The sequence below is a fragment of the Trachinotus anak genome, unplaced genomic scaffold (genome assembly GCF_046630095.1).
Source record: "Trachinotus anak isolate AG129_WGS33_773 ecotype Australia unplaced genomic scaffold, CSIRO_AGI_Tana_v1 ptg000028l, whole genome shotgun sequence".
Classification (NCBI taxonomy): domain Eukaryota; kingdom Metazoa; phylum Chordata; class Actinopteri; order Carangiformes; family Carangidae; genus Trachinotus; species Trachinotus anak.
In genome coordinates this window covers 2,483,431-2,500,324 of record NW_027273879.1, presented here as the reverse complement: position 1 = coordinate 2,500,324, position 16,894 = coordinate 2,483,431, and the positions used below count along the sequence as shown (strand labels likewise).

General features: G+C 41.8%; 1 protein-coding gene and 1 long non-coding RNA gene across 3 annotated transcripts; one reads left to right on the top strand and one right to left on the bottom strand.

Annotated features, from left to right (window-relative positions):
* Positions 1–509: 509 nt before the first annotated feature.
* Positions 510–8,121, bottom strand: LOC139611433 (GRAM domain-containing protein 2B-like). 2 transcript variants are annotated; one of them, XM_071466121.1, is made up of 14 exons: positions 7,983–8,121; positions 7,455–7,580; positions 6,635–6,722; positions 6,467–6,536; positions 6,272–6,375; positions 6,070–6,165; positions 5,918–5,989; positions 4,276–4,356; positions 3,984–4,095; positions 3,459–3,575; positions 2,569–2,659; positions 2,327–2,431; positions 2,110–2,194; positions 510–1,444 (listed from the first exon to the last, which is right to left on the bottom strand). In XM_071466121.1, the coding sequence occupies exons 1-14, from the start codon at positions 8,075–8,077 to the stop codon at positions 1,406–1,408; spliced, it is 1,281 nt and encodes a 426-aa protein (XP_071322222.1). In that variant the 5' UTR covers positions 8,078–8,121; the 3' UTR covers positions 510–1,405. The 2 variants fall into 2 exon arrangements, with proteins under 2 accessions (XP_071322222.1, XP_071322223.1); XM_071466122.1 differs by lacking the exon at positions 3,459–3,575.
* Positions 8,122–8,168: 47 nt separating this feature from the next.
* Positions 8,169–9,130, top strand: LOC139611434 (uncharacterized). The gene is made up of 2 exons (XR_011686312.1): positions 8,169–8,309; positions 8,538–9,130. It is a non-coding gene; the product is annotated as an uncharacterized lncRNA (long non-coding RNA).
* Positions 9,131–16,894: the final 7,764 nt, after the last annotated feature.

Sequence of the window (16,894 nt, the reverse complement as noted above, 5' to 3'; positions counted from 1 at the left end):
CAGAAAGAATAAATCAGATGCTGAAAAAAAAAAAACTAAATAATGAAAATGAGTCATTGTAGAGTGGGAGTGAAGAGCAGCAGAGCAGCAGATAGACACAGTCAGATGTGGAGAAGAAAAGCTGAACCATGTTTGTGTTCGGAAGCTGCAGGAGCGGATTTACTGCAGAACGGAGGTAAAATCTTCACCTACGTGTGTTTTACTTGAATATTTACACTTCATATGTCTGCTCTTCGACATTTCAGAAGAAAATCAGCTCCTGCTCCACTGCATTTATTTGACAGCTGCAGTTACCTTGTAAATTAATTAATTATCCCCCTAATTAATTAAATTAGGGGGATGTTGGGTGAAGTTATGTTGGGAATAAGAACAAAAAGTTGCCCTGTAAACAGGTAGGTCCACCTGAGAGACGCAAGTGAAAACACCTGTGTGGATGGAAAAGAGTTCTGTGATGACAAACAAAGAGAATTCTATTCAATTCTATTCTATAAATAAAAATACTCTTGAAGCAGTGTATGAGAGCCTTTTATTTCAGGGCTGTTGTAACAAGATGTAGAAAGTTTCTATTAATCCTGAAAAGACAGACAGCAACAAAATCAAAGTTACAGCAGAAATGTTCTCTGACGCTGACGAAGGTGAAAACAAGGCAGAAAATTTAAATTATGATCAATCTCTTCAGTTATATAAGCAAATAAACCTGTAATTTATGTGAGTACGGGTTAGGCCTTCAAAAAGTGACGTAACAGTTTTAGTAAAAAGTCCATATTTACAGTAAAAACACAGATTAAACTCAGCTGTTTTACTCTCATTTGCAGTTGATTTCTACAGGTTTTCAGTCTCATGTGCAGCCTGACTATATTCACAGATGTCCAGTGAATTTTAGCCTTCAGATACCGCACACTACAAGTGAAAAATACAATAAGAATTGGCCATGAATGTAATTAAAACATATCATACAAACATCCCCTGCTGAGTGCCTTATATACATGACATAAATATAATTTATTGGCAATTTAATTCTAACAAAAGAACACGAGAACAGCACAAGTTGACCTTTTCTGAAATGTTTGGAACATTGAAACAGGACCTTTGGACCTTAAAATGAAATGCAAAATAAAAGCTCTCAGATAAATACCACACACATGCTTCAAAACGTCGCTTCACTAACACTCACACGCTGCTTCAGTTTTACCCTCCAACACAACCTTTTCTCTAAAAATAGTGACAGAATAGTCCTGAGTGGAAAAAAGGGGAGAGAAGCTCTTATTGCACAATTTAAGTTAAAGTTCACGCCAGCTGAGGAGAGCTCTGTGTACGAGCTGTCCCTGCTTTTGCATCAGATCAGTTCAACCAATAATAAAAGATAAAGCTTCTGCCCGACAGGCAGACAGACGACAGGCTTCCTTTAAGTCTCTTCAAGCAGCTTCCGGAGGTTTCTTTGAATCTAGGATGACAAAACACATCGGACATCTGAAAACATGCAATTTAAAACCAAGATTTACTACTGTGGAGACGTCAATATCTGTTACACAACTGAGAGGATTTATTCTAGTTTTAAAGGGAAGGTTTCGGCATTTTGGGAAACATGTTTATTTGAGTTAGATAAGAAGATGAGGCTCTTATCTTGGCTGGGTGCAGTTACTTCCTGGAGCCTTGTTGTCACCTTTCAGTTTTTGTTTGGATCAAACAAACAGGGTAGATGACAGGGCCAGGCTGCGAGCTGGTTCATCCTTGAGCCCAAGTGGACGTTTGTGCCAAATTTGAAGGAGTTCCTTGAAGGCGTTACTGAGATATCGTGCTCATGAGAACCATCCTAACCCTGGCTTTCACCGGCGTGGAGGCATAAAAATCTTATCAGATGGGAGTCAATGCTCTAATTTGTGTCAGTTTAGGGCCCTTGATGTGAAAGAGTTTGATAACCACTGCTTTGGAGATCAGAGATCACACCCTCTTTGACTAAGTGTTGTGATTTCCTGTATAAAAATCTATTCATAACATTTTGAAATATGACATGTAACAGACATACGGACTGTCAGCAGGAAAAAACCACTGAACAGAAGGTCTCAGCGACCACATTAGCTATGCCGCTAAAACAACAGTTGGACAAACCTTTTCTAGCTTAAAGAGGTTGGTGGACAGTTCTCCATAGATCTCAGCGTTCAGCTCATCCTGAGACCTGCGGCTCACTGCATTCCTGAAAACCAGATTTGGAATGAATCATTCACCAAACAATGTGCGATTAACCAAATCAAATAAAGCGGTGTGAGTGAAATCAGTAACTGCGACACCGAGGACTGTACGGAGAAAATGCAGATCAGGCTATTACTCGTTTCGAATGTGCTCCCCCACGGAGACCAAGGAGTTCAAACGATGCTCAAGAGCCACGATCTTAAAAGCCATGTAACAGGAGGACAAGACAAGAACGCCGACTCTGTGAAGACAAACAAACACAGCGAAGGATGAACATTCAAATTCTAACCACAGAGAACAATCGCTGACACGCCCCACTAATGGAAATAAGCGCTCGTTCCGGCTTCTCATATTCCCACATGATGAAAGGCCACTCACAAAACCAAATAGATTAGGAGGATGGCGTGCAGCGACACGGACTGCAAGGATTTGTCCTTGAGTGTGACTCCTGGGGTCGGCTTGGCTGACCCTGTAAGTACAAGAAGCAAAATACTGAGTTGGTTGTTGCTGGATGCACTGAAACTGCTTTTTACATTAAGGAAACAAATGAATTTTGGGAAACGGATCTGTCCAAAAGTATTTAACCACCCAAAAAAAAAAAAAATCTACAGTGGCCCTGACAGCTCAACACACTTGCAAATAGACAAAACACAAACAAATTCAGAAGACATGCACTGCAAATACTAGCAACACAACAGAAGTGTTTCCAGGGGACACAAAAAAGTGATGAACCTGTTTCTGTAATTGGTTGTGTTGTGTTGTGAGTATTTGCAGCAGGTGTGTTGTCAAATTGATGAAGATGTTTTCTGAATTTGTTTCTGTTTTGCATATTTTCATGTGTTTCCTCAGTTGCAGTGTGTTGAGCTCTCAGGGCCACCGTACAAACCCACAGAATGAAGTTTTTCTTCTTCTTCTTTTTTGCACAGATTAAACAAACGGGATATAATTTGTTCATTAGCTTTAGAGATACTGATAGGGTGGATTTTGTTACCTTTAGACATGTTTCCCCCTGGGTACAGTCTTTATGCTAAGCTAAGCTAACCAGTTGCTGGCCCTCGCTTCATATTTACCACACAGAGAGTGAGAGTGGTATTAATTTTCATGTAACTCTCAGCAAGAAAGCAAAGTATTCCTTTGCACAAAGAAATGAGCAAGGTGGTGTGATTCTTGGCTTAAAACTGATGTTTCCATTGATACTGAATTCCCTCTGGTAAACTGAAAACAACAGAAGCTTCTTTCTACTCAGAGAGATCCAGTTGTTAAAGCACCGTTGTTGAGGGCGGGTCTGTGTTTTTGGCCTGGAGTCTGGAGGTGAATGTCTGCGTGGACCGAAACCTCTCCGCTCTTCACTGCACTCAGAAACGTGTCTGGGAGGCCGGTGAAGTCTGTAAACAGAGAGAAACCTGTGACTCCGGCTGCCAGTGACCAGCCCCAGTAAATATTAACAGAATCACAGACGTCCTGGCAGGTCGACGTGTTCCCGGTGCGAGCTGAAAAAGGCTGGTTCGATATTAAGAATGACACCAACGACAAGCTGAAGAGTTCATTCATTATTCAATAGGATCATCGCTGTTTTCGTGCCAACTGTCTTCACAATAACAATAAGCAAACCCTCGATGGCTCAAATGTCACTTGGCTTCGCTCCAGCTATCTGCAAACTAAACACTGTCTGAGCCACAGTGACACCGGACACCTTGAGCACATTCGGAGACAAGCAAAACATAATGTGTACAGTAGCTTAACGTAAGTATATAGCAGCTTTGCACACACAGGGAAGAAGATGGAGCACACACCAGTTAGTTTGTCATAATCTGGAGTCTGAGACCCAGAGCTGCTGCTCTCCATCATCTCCTGCCGCCTCTGCTGCACGACCCCATCGAGGTCAGAGAAGTCTCCAGAAAAGTCCTGCAGCGCACACAAAAGGGAAATTATAACATGGATACAACACACTGAGTGGGTATCGTATAACACGAGAGCGAGGTGTTTCTGTAGAGCTTTTGTCACAGTGGAAAGTTTTTAAAAAAAACCCTCATGTACAGTAAATCTATCCAGAAAACATCCCACAGAGACGACGGACAGACTGACCAGAGGAAGCGACGATGGACAGTTGACTCTGAAGCTACTTTCACAGGAAGAAGTGATGGGGCTGTTACAGGTCTTATCTACCTGGAATGACAGTTCACACGTTTTTGTATTAAGAATACATACAAAATATTTGTCTTTTTTAAAGGTCCCATATCATATAAAGGTGATATTTCCATGTGTTTGTGATTATAAAGCAGGTCTAGGTTCTATATTAACACTGTGAAAGTATCAAAGCCTCAGTCCACAGAGAAATGCACACAGCCTGTATTCAGAAACTGAGCCTTAAAACCAGCCGTCAGGACTTCTGGAACTTTGTGATGTCACAACAAAGCAGTCACCGCTCTCAGCCATATATGGGACCTTTAAAAAAGAATGAACTGATTTTTTGGTGAGCAGCAGAAACACAACACTGACATATTATTACCTACTTGGAGTCATGTTTATGGTCATGTGAGCTATTCATTTTCCTTTTAGCTGTTATTTTTCCTGAGTAAATATCTGTACCTTCAGCTGCTAAATGCTCCACTATGCTCCCCAGCTAGCTGCTAACTTAGCCTGTCTGCTACTTGATGTTGGGCAGATGGTGCACAGTGGAGTCCTGCTGTATCTTGTGCAGATTTCACCCTTTTCATGGCGCCACTTCAGCACTAGATGGATTCGTTGTGCATTATTGTGCTTTATTATATAACTGTGTTGATGTTTTTCTCATTTTCTTGTGATACAGAGTGATGCTGGACTATGGACGCTCTTACATAACTGTGGTAACATCCAGCTAACTTCTATTCTGCTATGTCTCGTTACTGAATAGGGAAACTGCTCGCATTCAGTCTCCATGTTTATGGTCATTTATTAACAGAGAGTCGTCTTTGTCTCCGCTGTAAATAATCTCCACCGGCTTCAGAAATACAAGCAGCTACTCACATCTGTTGCAGCCCACATGGTTTTTAACTGGGAAAATAAACGTCAGCTATTGCATATGTTCTCTGTAGCTTCCACTGAACATAAAACTATAAATCAAGCTTGACAGTGGTTTGAATGCAAAACCAAAACAATCAGCTCAAAGGCACTAAAATGCCACAGAGTGGGGTTTTAATTATTTGCATTTTCATCATTCTGAGCAAGAGCTTTCACAAGTTTTGTTATTTGATCCATTGTTAATATAAAAATACTTATCAAATACAACGTGAACTTACTGGTATTTTTTTGTGTTAAGCTTAAAATATCGATTGACTTAATAGTTTTCAAACTTCATTACAAATTGAAATGACTTAAATCAGGCATGAGTCTCTTTCATAGAAAATAAAGTATGATGTAACAAATGCTTAACACTTATTCTAATTTAGGGCTGCAGCTAATGATTATTTTAATGATTGATTAATCTGTTGATTATTAACAGATGTCAAAAACTGTAAAATACATACATATGATATTTGATGTGATACAGTCAGGGTAATAGTGGCACATGTTTAATGTTTGTTTTTAAATGATTACTAAAAAAAAAGTTGATTAATTCTCTGTTGACTAATCGATTAAATTGATGAATAGTTTCAGACCTGCTCTGCTCTCCACCTGATGTTCACACTACAGTGAAATGTTATTAGAAAAAACTGAATCCTGTTGTTTTACAGAGGATGTTTCTTACCTCCAGGTGAATGCAGATGGATTTGAGAAGTTTGTAGGTGGTGTTTCGAGAGAGGAAGGACACAAACACATGCTGGAAAACAGTAGTTTACCGTCACTTTCATGTTGATGTCTAACAGGGAAAAACTGATGGTCTCAATGATCCTCTCTCACCTGGTCGCTTGTGGTTTCAATCACAAGAGCGTTTGGCACTAATAATGCAGTTTTAGTTTTTTTGATAAATGTCACGGACATCACCGGGATAGAAATCTGGGGATGAAAAAAATCAGCTTTTTAATCATCAACATGCTACACTGCAGAATTCATCCATAAAACATGAACTGGCAATGAAGTGAAATAATTTACACTGTGGTACCTTGGTGTCTCTGCCGAAGACTTTGGAGTGGAAGCAAATCCAGTTATCAGAGACGAACATCTTGCCCTGATATAACATGTCTTTCTGCAGGGCACAAGTGTAACCTGTCGAAACATGAAGACCCGCCACATTAAGAGCCACAATCCAAAGTTTCTGTGCTTCTATATGCAGATAAAAATACAATCTGACACTTACTTTGTTTAAGTGACTCATCTTTGCTGACTTCCTTGAATAACTTGTGATACTGGGCATTTGTCTTTGATAACTGAAAAAATCAGACTTTTTGTGATGAAACAGCAAAAAAAAAAAAAAAAAGTGTGAAATTTGTTTATTGAAAATTGTTAGATGCGAATGTGTCCTTACCTGGCTGGGCTGCGATTTCTTCCTCTCAAACTTTGTTTCAAAGTCACTTGGACTCAGCATTGGTGAAAGCTGCTCCACAGGTTTCGGCCTGACAGAGGAGAGATCAGTGTTTATGGTTAAATAGCATAGTAACACCTGAGGAGGCCCCGGCGAGACAGCTGCATGAGAAAACACGATCTGCTCGCTCGCTTCCTCTGATCCACACAGAATATATTATTAGACAACAGTAAATGTCCGTCATGGGGTCCTGCACGGTGTCACCTGTGGTTATGCAAGAGCTGCTTACACAGCAACAGCAAATCTGTAGACAGCACCTCAGTCATGCAGGTAGTCGGTAGTTAAACAGAAATTATAGAGCTGCACCGTACAGCTGATGTCAGAGAGGATCCTGAAGCCAACTCCAGTCAAAACAATTACAGCTCGGGCTGTTTTATACTACTGGCAAGTACTGGCTGCATGAACTAAACTATTTTTTGATTTATATTCTTTTTGATCTGTTTGCAAAACTCAGCTTTAAACTTATTGTCAAAAACAAAGCTCCTACGTACAGAACAATCAGGAATTTGTTTGTTTCTCACCTGTTTGTAAATCAAATCGAAGGAAGTCTGGTTTTCATTCATTTAAAACACAGTTATAATAATGTAAGTCCAGTTATAATTGCTGACACATACATTATGTTGATTACCACTTGAAAATCTCCTGATAAGCTGCTGACAACAACATTACAGTGTGTCAGAACTGTAAATATTGCTTTATGATACTAAATAGTGGGTTTTAAAGCAAAGTGTTACCACAGAGGACAATACATAAGCCTCTTCACCTCTTGCTGGCTGGTTTCTTCCTGCTCTCTGAGGGGTCTGACTCTGTGTCCAGACACAGCTGGAGGTCTGCAGGTGACCGTCCGCGCCTCCTCTGCCTCCTCTCTCCCCCATTCTCCACCACAGACCTGGACACATTACACAACATCACTGTTTCTCCCTGAGCACGAATCACCTGGAAAAACTCACAGAAAACAGACTGTCAGACTGATGGGCTCCATCAAAACACACACAGCACACACACACCTCCAAATAATGCAGAAAACAGCCAAAGCAGAGTCACTATTATTCATTACTACCATAAAAAACTTTTGTCATCTGAAACTCCTAAATGCAGATGAACCTCTTTGGTCCTGTTCCGTGCCACGTACGCGTCACATCCATCCAGTAAAAACAACACAGCCCTTTAATTCAAATACATTGTTGAAGCAGGATACACATGCAAATAACCACAATGCATCAGGCCTGAACCGCCTGCTCTCAGCCGGGAGGCGAGCCCGGCCTTTCCTCTCCATCTCATCCACACTCACGTCGAGCGCGTCCCTCGGGAGTCCTTGTTGAAAAGTTGCTCCGGCGGAGCCACCGGGGTCAGAGGTCCGTCCGCCTGCTCGGTCATCAGTACCATCTTTCACATTTCACAGCACATCCCCCGACACCGGTCCCCACCGCTGCCCTGCTCCCCTCAGACAGCAGAGGAGCTCCAGGAAGCTGCGAAACGGAAAGTTTGGGAAGATCGCTCGATGGCCCGAGAGCCCGACAGAGGAGGAGCCGGGAGAGGGGAGGGAGGAGCCGGGAACGACATCAGAAACAGGAGGGAAGGAGCCCACTCCTGCTGGGGCTGACACGGTTTGAATCCTGTGAGAGGCCTAAACTTTACAGAGATACAGTTTTCCTCTGTCACAAAACACTCAAAGCAGGGGAATACAATTTCCTAAACACACACAATCATGAAAACAAATCACTCACAAGGTTGAATTTTGCGTAAAATCTTTGCGTAACAACCGTTAAAAGCTTGAAGTTGCTGGTTTCTGTTTGACTTCACTGAGCTGAATCACTGTTGATCAACTGCTTTCAACTGTTTTCAGGACTCATATCACTTCAGATCTGTCACAACAGAGTGTATCAGAGAGAGATTTCCAGCAGGGGGCAGCAGAAGTGTGGACCGTCAGGATCCAGGTCCTGAAGAACCATGTGTCAGCACCTCACTGTGAAAATACAGTTTATCAGCAGCATGAAGTGGTGGACAGTAACCAAGCACATTCAGCTAGAGCTACTTTATACTTTTACCGAGGAAACATTTCTCCTCTGAACTTCTCAGGTGGTTTCATTAAACTGTTCAATCAGAGGACGACAAATGATCCAGTATTTTACCACAAAGCAAAGATTAGAGAAAAATCACAGGAATAAATGAAAATCCAGGCTTTGTACAGAACTATTTCCTTTTTGCTCACCTCTCCCATTAATCGTCTCATGACCCTTCAGTTTTATCTCATCTGGGATAATTTACCTAAATATATATAAAGTAGTTAAAACCGGCTCCAGCTACTACTACTTTTATTAATGCAGGACTTGCACTTGTAAAGAAGTATTTCTATATGACTATATCTATTTTCTGGTCCTTGCATCACTGGCAACATGTACTTGAAGTACCACAAATAAAAGTACTCATGATGCAGCCTATCTATTCCTGTCAGAGGTGTTATTTATTGTATGTCTTATCAGTAGATTAATATTACTGATGCATAAATGTGTAAGATGCATTTCTGGAAACAGTCGAGATGTCTTGTTCTTCATGTTGTAACACATTTCCCCAACAATTCATCCACTCTGGAAACTTTCAGATCACTAGAATTTAAACTAAAGTTCTGTGGGTGTGAACAGTGTTTGGATCATCTGCTGTTTAAAGGGTTTCATTTCTTGAGTTGATATCCTGTACATCTTGTTTCTTCTATAATAACTACGGCAGATGTTGAGCAGAGTGGCTGAGCAGTTACCTGCACCCTGACTAACTCACACATGAGGAAAAAATCCATGAGTTCTCTGCCTAGAAACACTGAAACAATATCATGCAAGATACCATACAATGACACAGTTCGACCCCCAGGAGACGCTGTTGCTGCATTTAATGAAAACGTTGGTTCAGAGTTTTGCAACAGGCTTGTCAGAGTTAATCAAGTATCCTGGAGACAATGGCACAGCCAGCGCTGCGAGCAAGCAGCTAGTTAGCCTGTCATTTATCATGGCTGACAAGGAACAAGGGGTTAAAGAAAGCTGCCAGAGTCTCTGTAAGTAATTTTATAATGCAGGATTATTCACAGACACAGAAACATGGAGTTCACGTCCGTTCACTGTTCACATCTCCAAGAACATATTTTTATAATTACTCCAATTCACAAACTACAATTAAGGTCAAAACAGTCATTTCCAGCACTGCAGTCTTTTCTTCAGAGCGCAGCAGGTCATGTCAAAAATGTGAAATTTGTCTCCAAGGAAGGATGCATCCAACACAGACACAGGAATAAATACTCCAGTAAAAAATGACTTAGCACCAAAGTGCATGAGCAGCTTTAGAGAATCATGTAATTTGGTGCTAATGCACAGAAAATGGGAACAAAGCTCTGACACTGTCATTTTAGTTCATTTAGTTGTGTTCAGTTTATTATTATTAGTTATTCCAGGTGAATTTCAGCGAAAGAAATTACTCCATTTAAACCCCAGTGAATATTTATTACTCACTAATTTATTACTGGAAACTTTAATCTTTATTTATACTGATTTGTTTGGCTATTTGTCATTTGTAGACACATTTTAGTTGTTGTTTTACATGTGTATCTACAGCTACTATCCTCCGAATAAAGGTCTCAGTGTTGTGCTAGCTTAGCATTTAGCATTCTATTACTACTTATAATTACAACCAAGTTACATAGTTCTCTCCAGGAAACATCTTAGGAAATTATTTGGAAATAGATTGGAGTAACCATAAAATTTTAATTTGCAAAGTAACTATAGGCTTTAAATAAGTGTAGTACAGTAAAAAATACAATATACTCCTGTGAGATGTGGTGAAAAGTATAAAGTAGCATTAATGTTAAACACTGGAAGAGCTGCAGAGGTGCTTGCCAGGCTAGCTGTTTCCCTCTGTTTCCAGTATTTATGCTAAGCTAAGCTAATCCTCTAGCTGTAGCTTCATATTGAGCGTACAGACACGAGAGTGGTTTCAATCTTCTCATCTAACTCTCAACTCAATAAACTGAATAAGCATTTTTCTATAGCTGCCCCTTTAAAGCCTGATGATATCGAGCATTAGCTGATGCCCAGTGCATCGTGGGACACTTTCTGCTGCCTCTGCCTTTCTGAGAAACATCTCCTTCTGTAGGCAGAAGCCCTTTCAGAGCCTGTCAGATATTCCACCACAGAGACGTAGAACAAGGAAGGCATAGAGAAAGTGGGTGTGTGTGTGTGTGTGTGTGTGTGTGTGTGTGTGTGTGTGTGAAAGAGAGAGAGAGAGAGAGAGAGAGTGCAAAAATGGTACTTGTGACGGGGGAAGATTGAAGTCCTGTTAAGTGCTCTGCTTGAAAGCATGTCTGGCCTCATTAGCTGTCAGTTGTAACAATACTGAACTGGCAGTGAAGACAGGTTGGAGTCTAGTGGTCATAAATCACCCCCCGACAGCTGCCTGACAAGCTGGGAACCAGTACGCAGGCACGGGCACCCTCTCAACCTCGACACTGCACAGGCACACAGCCGTGCACACACTAATCTAAGATATCATCGCTCTCGCCCTGAAATTACCTGGAGAGGTGGTATGTGGTGTTTTGTAAAAAGGGAGACTGCTTTCATTTCGTGTCTGTATGTAGGCCCTCGTCTCCTGTGTGTGTGTGTGTGTGTGTGTGTGTGTGTGTGCGTGGCTGTGCCCATTAGCTAAATGAGCAGTGGCTGCAGTGACTGCTCTGGGGCGGAGGGGGGGTGTAAAGAGCAAGGCCTGCGGGTCATTAATCATGGCCCCTGACATGCAGAGCAGGAGGCCAAGGCTCCCCTATGCATACAGCTGCCGGGCCACACTCAGTGCGTGGGCAATGTGTTGACCCTGCGCCCCCCCCAACTCCCAACGCCTGTGGCTCTCATCTGTCCAACTCCCTCAGTGTTTGTGTCAGTCATGAGTGCTGTCAGGCACCACCTCCCTCACGTCTCTACGCTGAACATCAAGCTACAGCCAGAGGATTAGCTTAGCTTAGCATAAATACTGGAAACAGAGGGAAGCAGCTAGCCTGGCAAGCACCTCTGCAGCTCTTCCAGTGTTTAACATTAATGCTACTCTATACTCTATACAGAGGAGTATATTGTATTTTTTACTCTACTACGTTTATTTAAAGCCTGTAGTTACTTTACAAATTAAAATTTTATGGTAACTCCAATTTATTTCCAAATAATTTCCTAAGAAGTTTACCATGAAGCTTTGGACACACATTCATGTTCCCCTCAGGATGAACTGTAATGACATCACCTTAAGGTTTTAAGGTGAAATGCCTCAACAACTATTGGATGGATCGCCACAGAAATCTACCACAGACATTCATGTTCCCCTCAGGATGAACTGAGACTTTTCACCTCAAGCCATACTTTGGTTTTAGATGGAATACCTGCAAAACTAATGACGTTCCCATCAGCGTCAGTTGTACTTTGTGTTTAGTGAATTTTTGTAACATTAAACCTGGTTTTTAGCTCAAAGCACCACTGTGAGCATTGGAACTTTCTGAAAATCAAATGGTATATTGAAAGATTATGAAAACTGTTTTACAAAATAATCCTAACTCGAGGTCTATTTACTAGTTTTCTTACCAGAGCTTTCACCTGGATTCTGCAGTCTGGGAAAAGCTAGTAAATGGACATTGAGTTATGATTATTCTGTCAAACTACAATCTTCATGGTCAAGAATGAATCTTCATCCTCTAAATAATAATTAGTTGCAGCTCAACTTCATTTGTGCTTCAGTTCCACATTCCTGTCACTGTAAGTCACGCTGTAGCAAACAGAGACGCTGTCCTCCACGTCCAAATACATCAAACACCCAAAGATACAAAAATGTGAAAAAAAAAGCTAATGTGCCATCATCCTCGTTCCCATCCGCTGACATAACGTCACCCCGACCCGCAGCTGCTTGCATAATGATGAAAGCCAGTCAGGCTGTGAGACACTGAAACACTGTTTCATCATTCACAGCCACTAAATCACCCGTCCAGACATCTGCTGAAAGCTGATTCCTTATCAGCCTTCCAGCACAATTTGGGAAACATCTGGAGTTTCTGAGGACTTTGGCATCGTAGGGGCTGGAGGACTCACAGAGACGGCTAATTTTCTAGGATGTGTTGACACTTACACGATCGACCAGGTGATCTATTGCAGCATAAAAATCTCTTTTCAATGAATCTGTATGCGCATGAGGAAAACCAGAAAAACATCTCTCAGACTGCTTTCCTTAAGAAGCTGACATATTTTAAATTACAGGAAACATTTTCCCTGTAATGAAACATTTAACATCTTAGTTACTGTTGTTACACCTGTTGTCAAGCTGTTCATTCTTGCCCGATGACAGCGACTGCAGATTTAAAATACCGCGGAAATGTTTTGATTTCAGGCACCTTCTGGAAGACCAAGATCAGTTTTGCCGACTAAGATAACAACTGTCACTGTCGGATTTTATCAGCTGTAGCTAGCTGGCTGTAAGCTAACATCAGCTGCATAAAACACAACCTCCATCTGACTTTTTAATGCTTCAATCTGATTTGTTTCCAAAGAAAAAATCTCCTAAAGATCTTAAATATTCACTAATAGCTCCACGTATGATTTGTGCTAAAATACTTCATCTAAAGCTGGATGTCAGGATCCACCCCAGTTAATGATCCATGTAGAAGACATGCAAATAAAGAGAAAGCATTGTTCTTGCTCTGCGGTTGCATGTGAAGACATTGTCACGGGCTTGTGCACTGGGATGGAGATTTTTCACAATTTTCTGATGTTTTGCTGAACAAACAACTCATTGATTAATCGAGGGAGCAGGTGGCAAATGAATCGATAATAGAAACAGTCATTAGTTGCAGTTTTCCTCTGTAACCTTTTTTACAGCTTTTTCTACTGATTCAACACACAGACACACACACATTGCTGAACACACACATCCTGTCTGATCTAAGTTAGTGGCAGAGATCAGGTCTGGTGGTTAGACTAAACAACAGCATTTGAGTGGATTTGCTCTCTCTCATTAATCATCCTGACAGCTTGAAAAACAACATTTCCTCCTTAATGACTGTATTTGAGTAATCATGCCTGCTTATTTCCATGCAAGCATCTCATTCTGCCTCATTCTCTTTCTCTCTTTCTTTCTGCTGCCATCCATGTGTGTGTATTTTGGAGCCTTTTTCTGACCTCCCAAGTCTGTGGCATGGCGTCTGCGCCGGGTCACGCCGGCCAATTACAGCCAGTTATGTTCATGAGGAGGGTGAAAAACCATAACCGAGGAGAAAATGCGACTGCGAGGATCCAGATGCGGAAGGCAGAGGATGGTGTCACCCCCCGCATGTGGCTAACCCACCAGCACCCGCTGGCCTCCAGGCCTCTGCTAGGTCGCTGCCAAAGCACGTTTTTCCGTTAAGCATTGGGTCTGTGATGCATGAGAGCTGACAAGTGAGCGAGGAGCCCTGAGAGCACAGCCAGATCAAAACCAGCTGGGGCCATGCACATTAGCAGAGAAACCATAATTGCATTTGCCCTCTTGTACACCACTAAACTCCCTCTGTCGACTTTGTTTTTTTACAACAGACAAGAGGAAAGAGATGTGGGATAGACCTTAGACGTGCACTTTTCAGAAATGAAAATACCTGTTCAAGTGCAGCCTAATTTATTATAAGGTGTGGGTAATTTAACACAGGAGCACTGCAGTGGATCAGCTCGGTTTGACAGTGGTTTTGTGGAGTGTTTTTCTGTATGCGAGAAAAGTGTATTTTCAACATTTCTCCCAGCCTGTGGGTGGAAGTAAGTGATGGGTTTATGGCGGTCTAGAAACATCAGTATAGCATGGCTGACATCTGTGTCCTCTTTATTTTTGGACCACTTGAAAAGCCCTCATAGTAGGATGATGGATGAAGTGATAAAATTGGACAGAAGACAAAATGAAAGCAGAGGAGTCCATTTCTGGGAAGCAGTCCGCAATCTGTAACTCACAGACAATTTAGAGCGAGCATCGAGGCAGATGTTGGTCACTTTTGACTACACTTAATGGTTTTAATGCAATGAACCATTTTACTGTCTCTCAGGACAAAGAAGAAGAGTCCAGACACACTGACTTTACTCACTGACAAAATATCCTTGGATATCTTTTCACTCTAACCTCACTCGATTCCTCCCCCTTTTTTATTTGGCCTCTTTGAACTGGTTTAGGCTGAAAAAGAGGTTAAAGACTTGTCATGTAATGAAGGAGCAGCCCCGCAGTCTGTCATCATTAATCATTGCGGCTGTCAGGCTGCACCCACAACTCATTCAGACCAACCTGGCAGGCAGCCCTCACCTCCAAGAGCAATACCCGGAGACTTTTTATACATTACAGCAAAATATGTCCTCTACACTCCGGGTTTAGGTCGGAGTGCTTCATAAAAAAAGAGGCAGCGGCGACCAGGAGAAAGTTGTTATGTGGGGGATGAATCCTCTGGTTGACTGAGGAAACGTGGGTGGGAAAAGTGAATGAGTAACCTCGACCCCCTCCCTTAGCAACTGCTGAGTGGCCTTTGAGCAGGACATTTGGCCCAAACTTCTTAACTACAGTAAGTGTTACTGGAAAACGGCATGAATGATGAGTCAACTTAACGTCAACAGGTTAAAAGAGCGGAAACAACTAGAGAAAATAAATGAGTAGAGAGAAAATCATAGGCTGCATGAACAACTAAGGGACTGTATGAAAATTATTCAGGTGGGGAGGGGGGTTGATCTTAGCAGGTATAAAATTTACCAGGTTCATCATCTCAGTTTAAGCCCCACAACGTTTTGTTGCCCCAAACAAATGTGAATTGACTCAGATGGTATTTTTCAGTCTAATATTTAAGTTGTCGCCTGGATATTGCAAAACAGGTATGACCCATCACGGCACACATGGAAGCCATGGAGCCAAGATTTAAAAACTTTTACAGGCTTCATTGATATATAAAACTGGGATAGTGACACATTTAAAGACTCTTCCATTCTCCCTCTGAAAGAAAAAACAAGAACTATGTAACCTCCCTCTTTTCTGACCTCCCCAGTTATTTTTGTACAGTCTGTAGTCTCTATCACTTTTATTTACTTATTAGGAGCAACACACATGTTAAATAGCAATATGATGTAAACGTGTCAGATTTGAGTAAAAGGCTCATTTTCATCAGCAGTCCTTGGACAGGTTGATGTAAAGTTTCTCTCCTGACATTTACTAAATTTTCCATGGAACAAATCCCTTCATGGACTCGAATTAGCCCCGCCTCTATCTCCACCCACCCATCAGCCACTCACCTGCAGCTCATCGAACACACAAACTGCTGCTTGTTTTCTGTTTTGCAAGCTACTGTAAGCTACACAATAGCGGGTGGTAATGTAGAAGTAGGCACACACATCTGAACTAGAAACTGAGACAACTGTACGAAAGAAAGTTGATTAAGTCATGAAACGTATTCAATGAGCCTTGTTCAACTCTGACGTAGCTACCTTAGCTAACTTGGCTTGTAAAATACCAATAATTAGCCACACCTAGCTTCTTTTCTGATATACCTTGTTTTGCTGCAGCATTATACATTAGCATCAGAGGTATGCTATGGTGAAATGATATTAAAAAGGCCCACCTCACACGTTGATAGGATTGGCTCCTTAGCTTTAGTGACATATCGAATTCCGGCCGTTATTGGTTCATTGCAGTTCCAAGGAGGAAATACTAAGCCACTGTGTTAACTGCTTACTTCGCTCATCACGTGTTGTGTCATATCAAAAAACACCATAAGGACATGTCAACAAGGTTAAAAACAGGTGGCATCCCAATCCAACACTATGCTGCGCACCTTTGTTAGATTGAACACAGTGGACTGGAAATACTTGAAAAGCAAAAGCAAACCCGACAAATTGTAAAACCATCTCTCTCACACAATAAGACCAACTCCGAGACTGGGAATGACTGGAGCGCAGCCAACTCTTCTCTCAGACTTAATAAACTAAGTGCGTCTGTTTTCTGGGACATATCTGGGCAACGTGAAACCTCCAGAGTGGGCCTACAGGATCTCATGCCCTCCTGCCGAACTTAGACACCCCATAACAGCATCTCAGACCACTGAAACAGGAGCGCTTTCTCTTGTTACAGCGGGGACGGGCTGTTTTGACCCCTGTGGGTCCCTTGTCAGAGCTGTGAGTGACCAGCGTGGGTCATCTATACTTC

Coding starts and splice junctions, on each gene's coding strand:
- LOC139611433 (XM_071466121.1), bottom strand. CDS start 8,077: ATGGTACTGATGACCGAGCAGGCGGACGGACCTCTGACCCCGGTGGCT. Junction 4,357..5,917: donor CCATCTGCATTCACCTGGAG/GTAAGAAACATC, acceptor CTGTCATTCCAG/GTAGATAAGACCTGTAACAG. Junction 2,660..3,458: donor CAGACCCGCCCTCAACAACG/GTGCTTTAACAA, acceptor TTGTACTTACAG/GGTCAGCCAAGCCGACCCCA.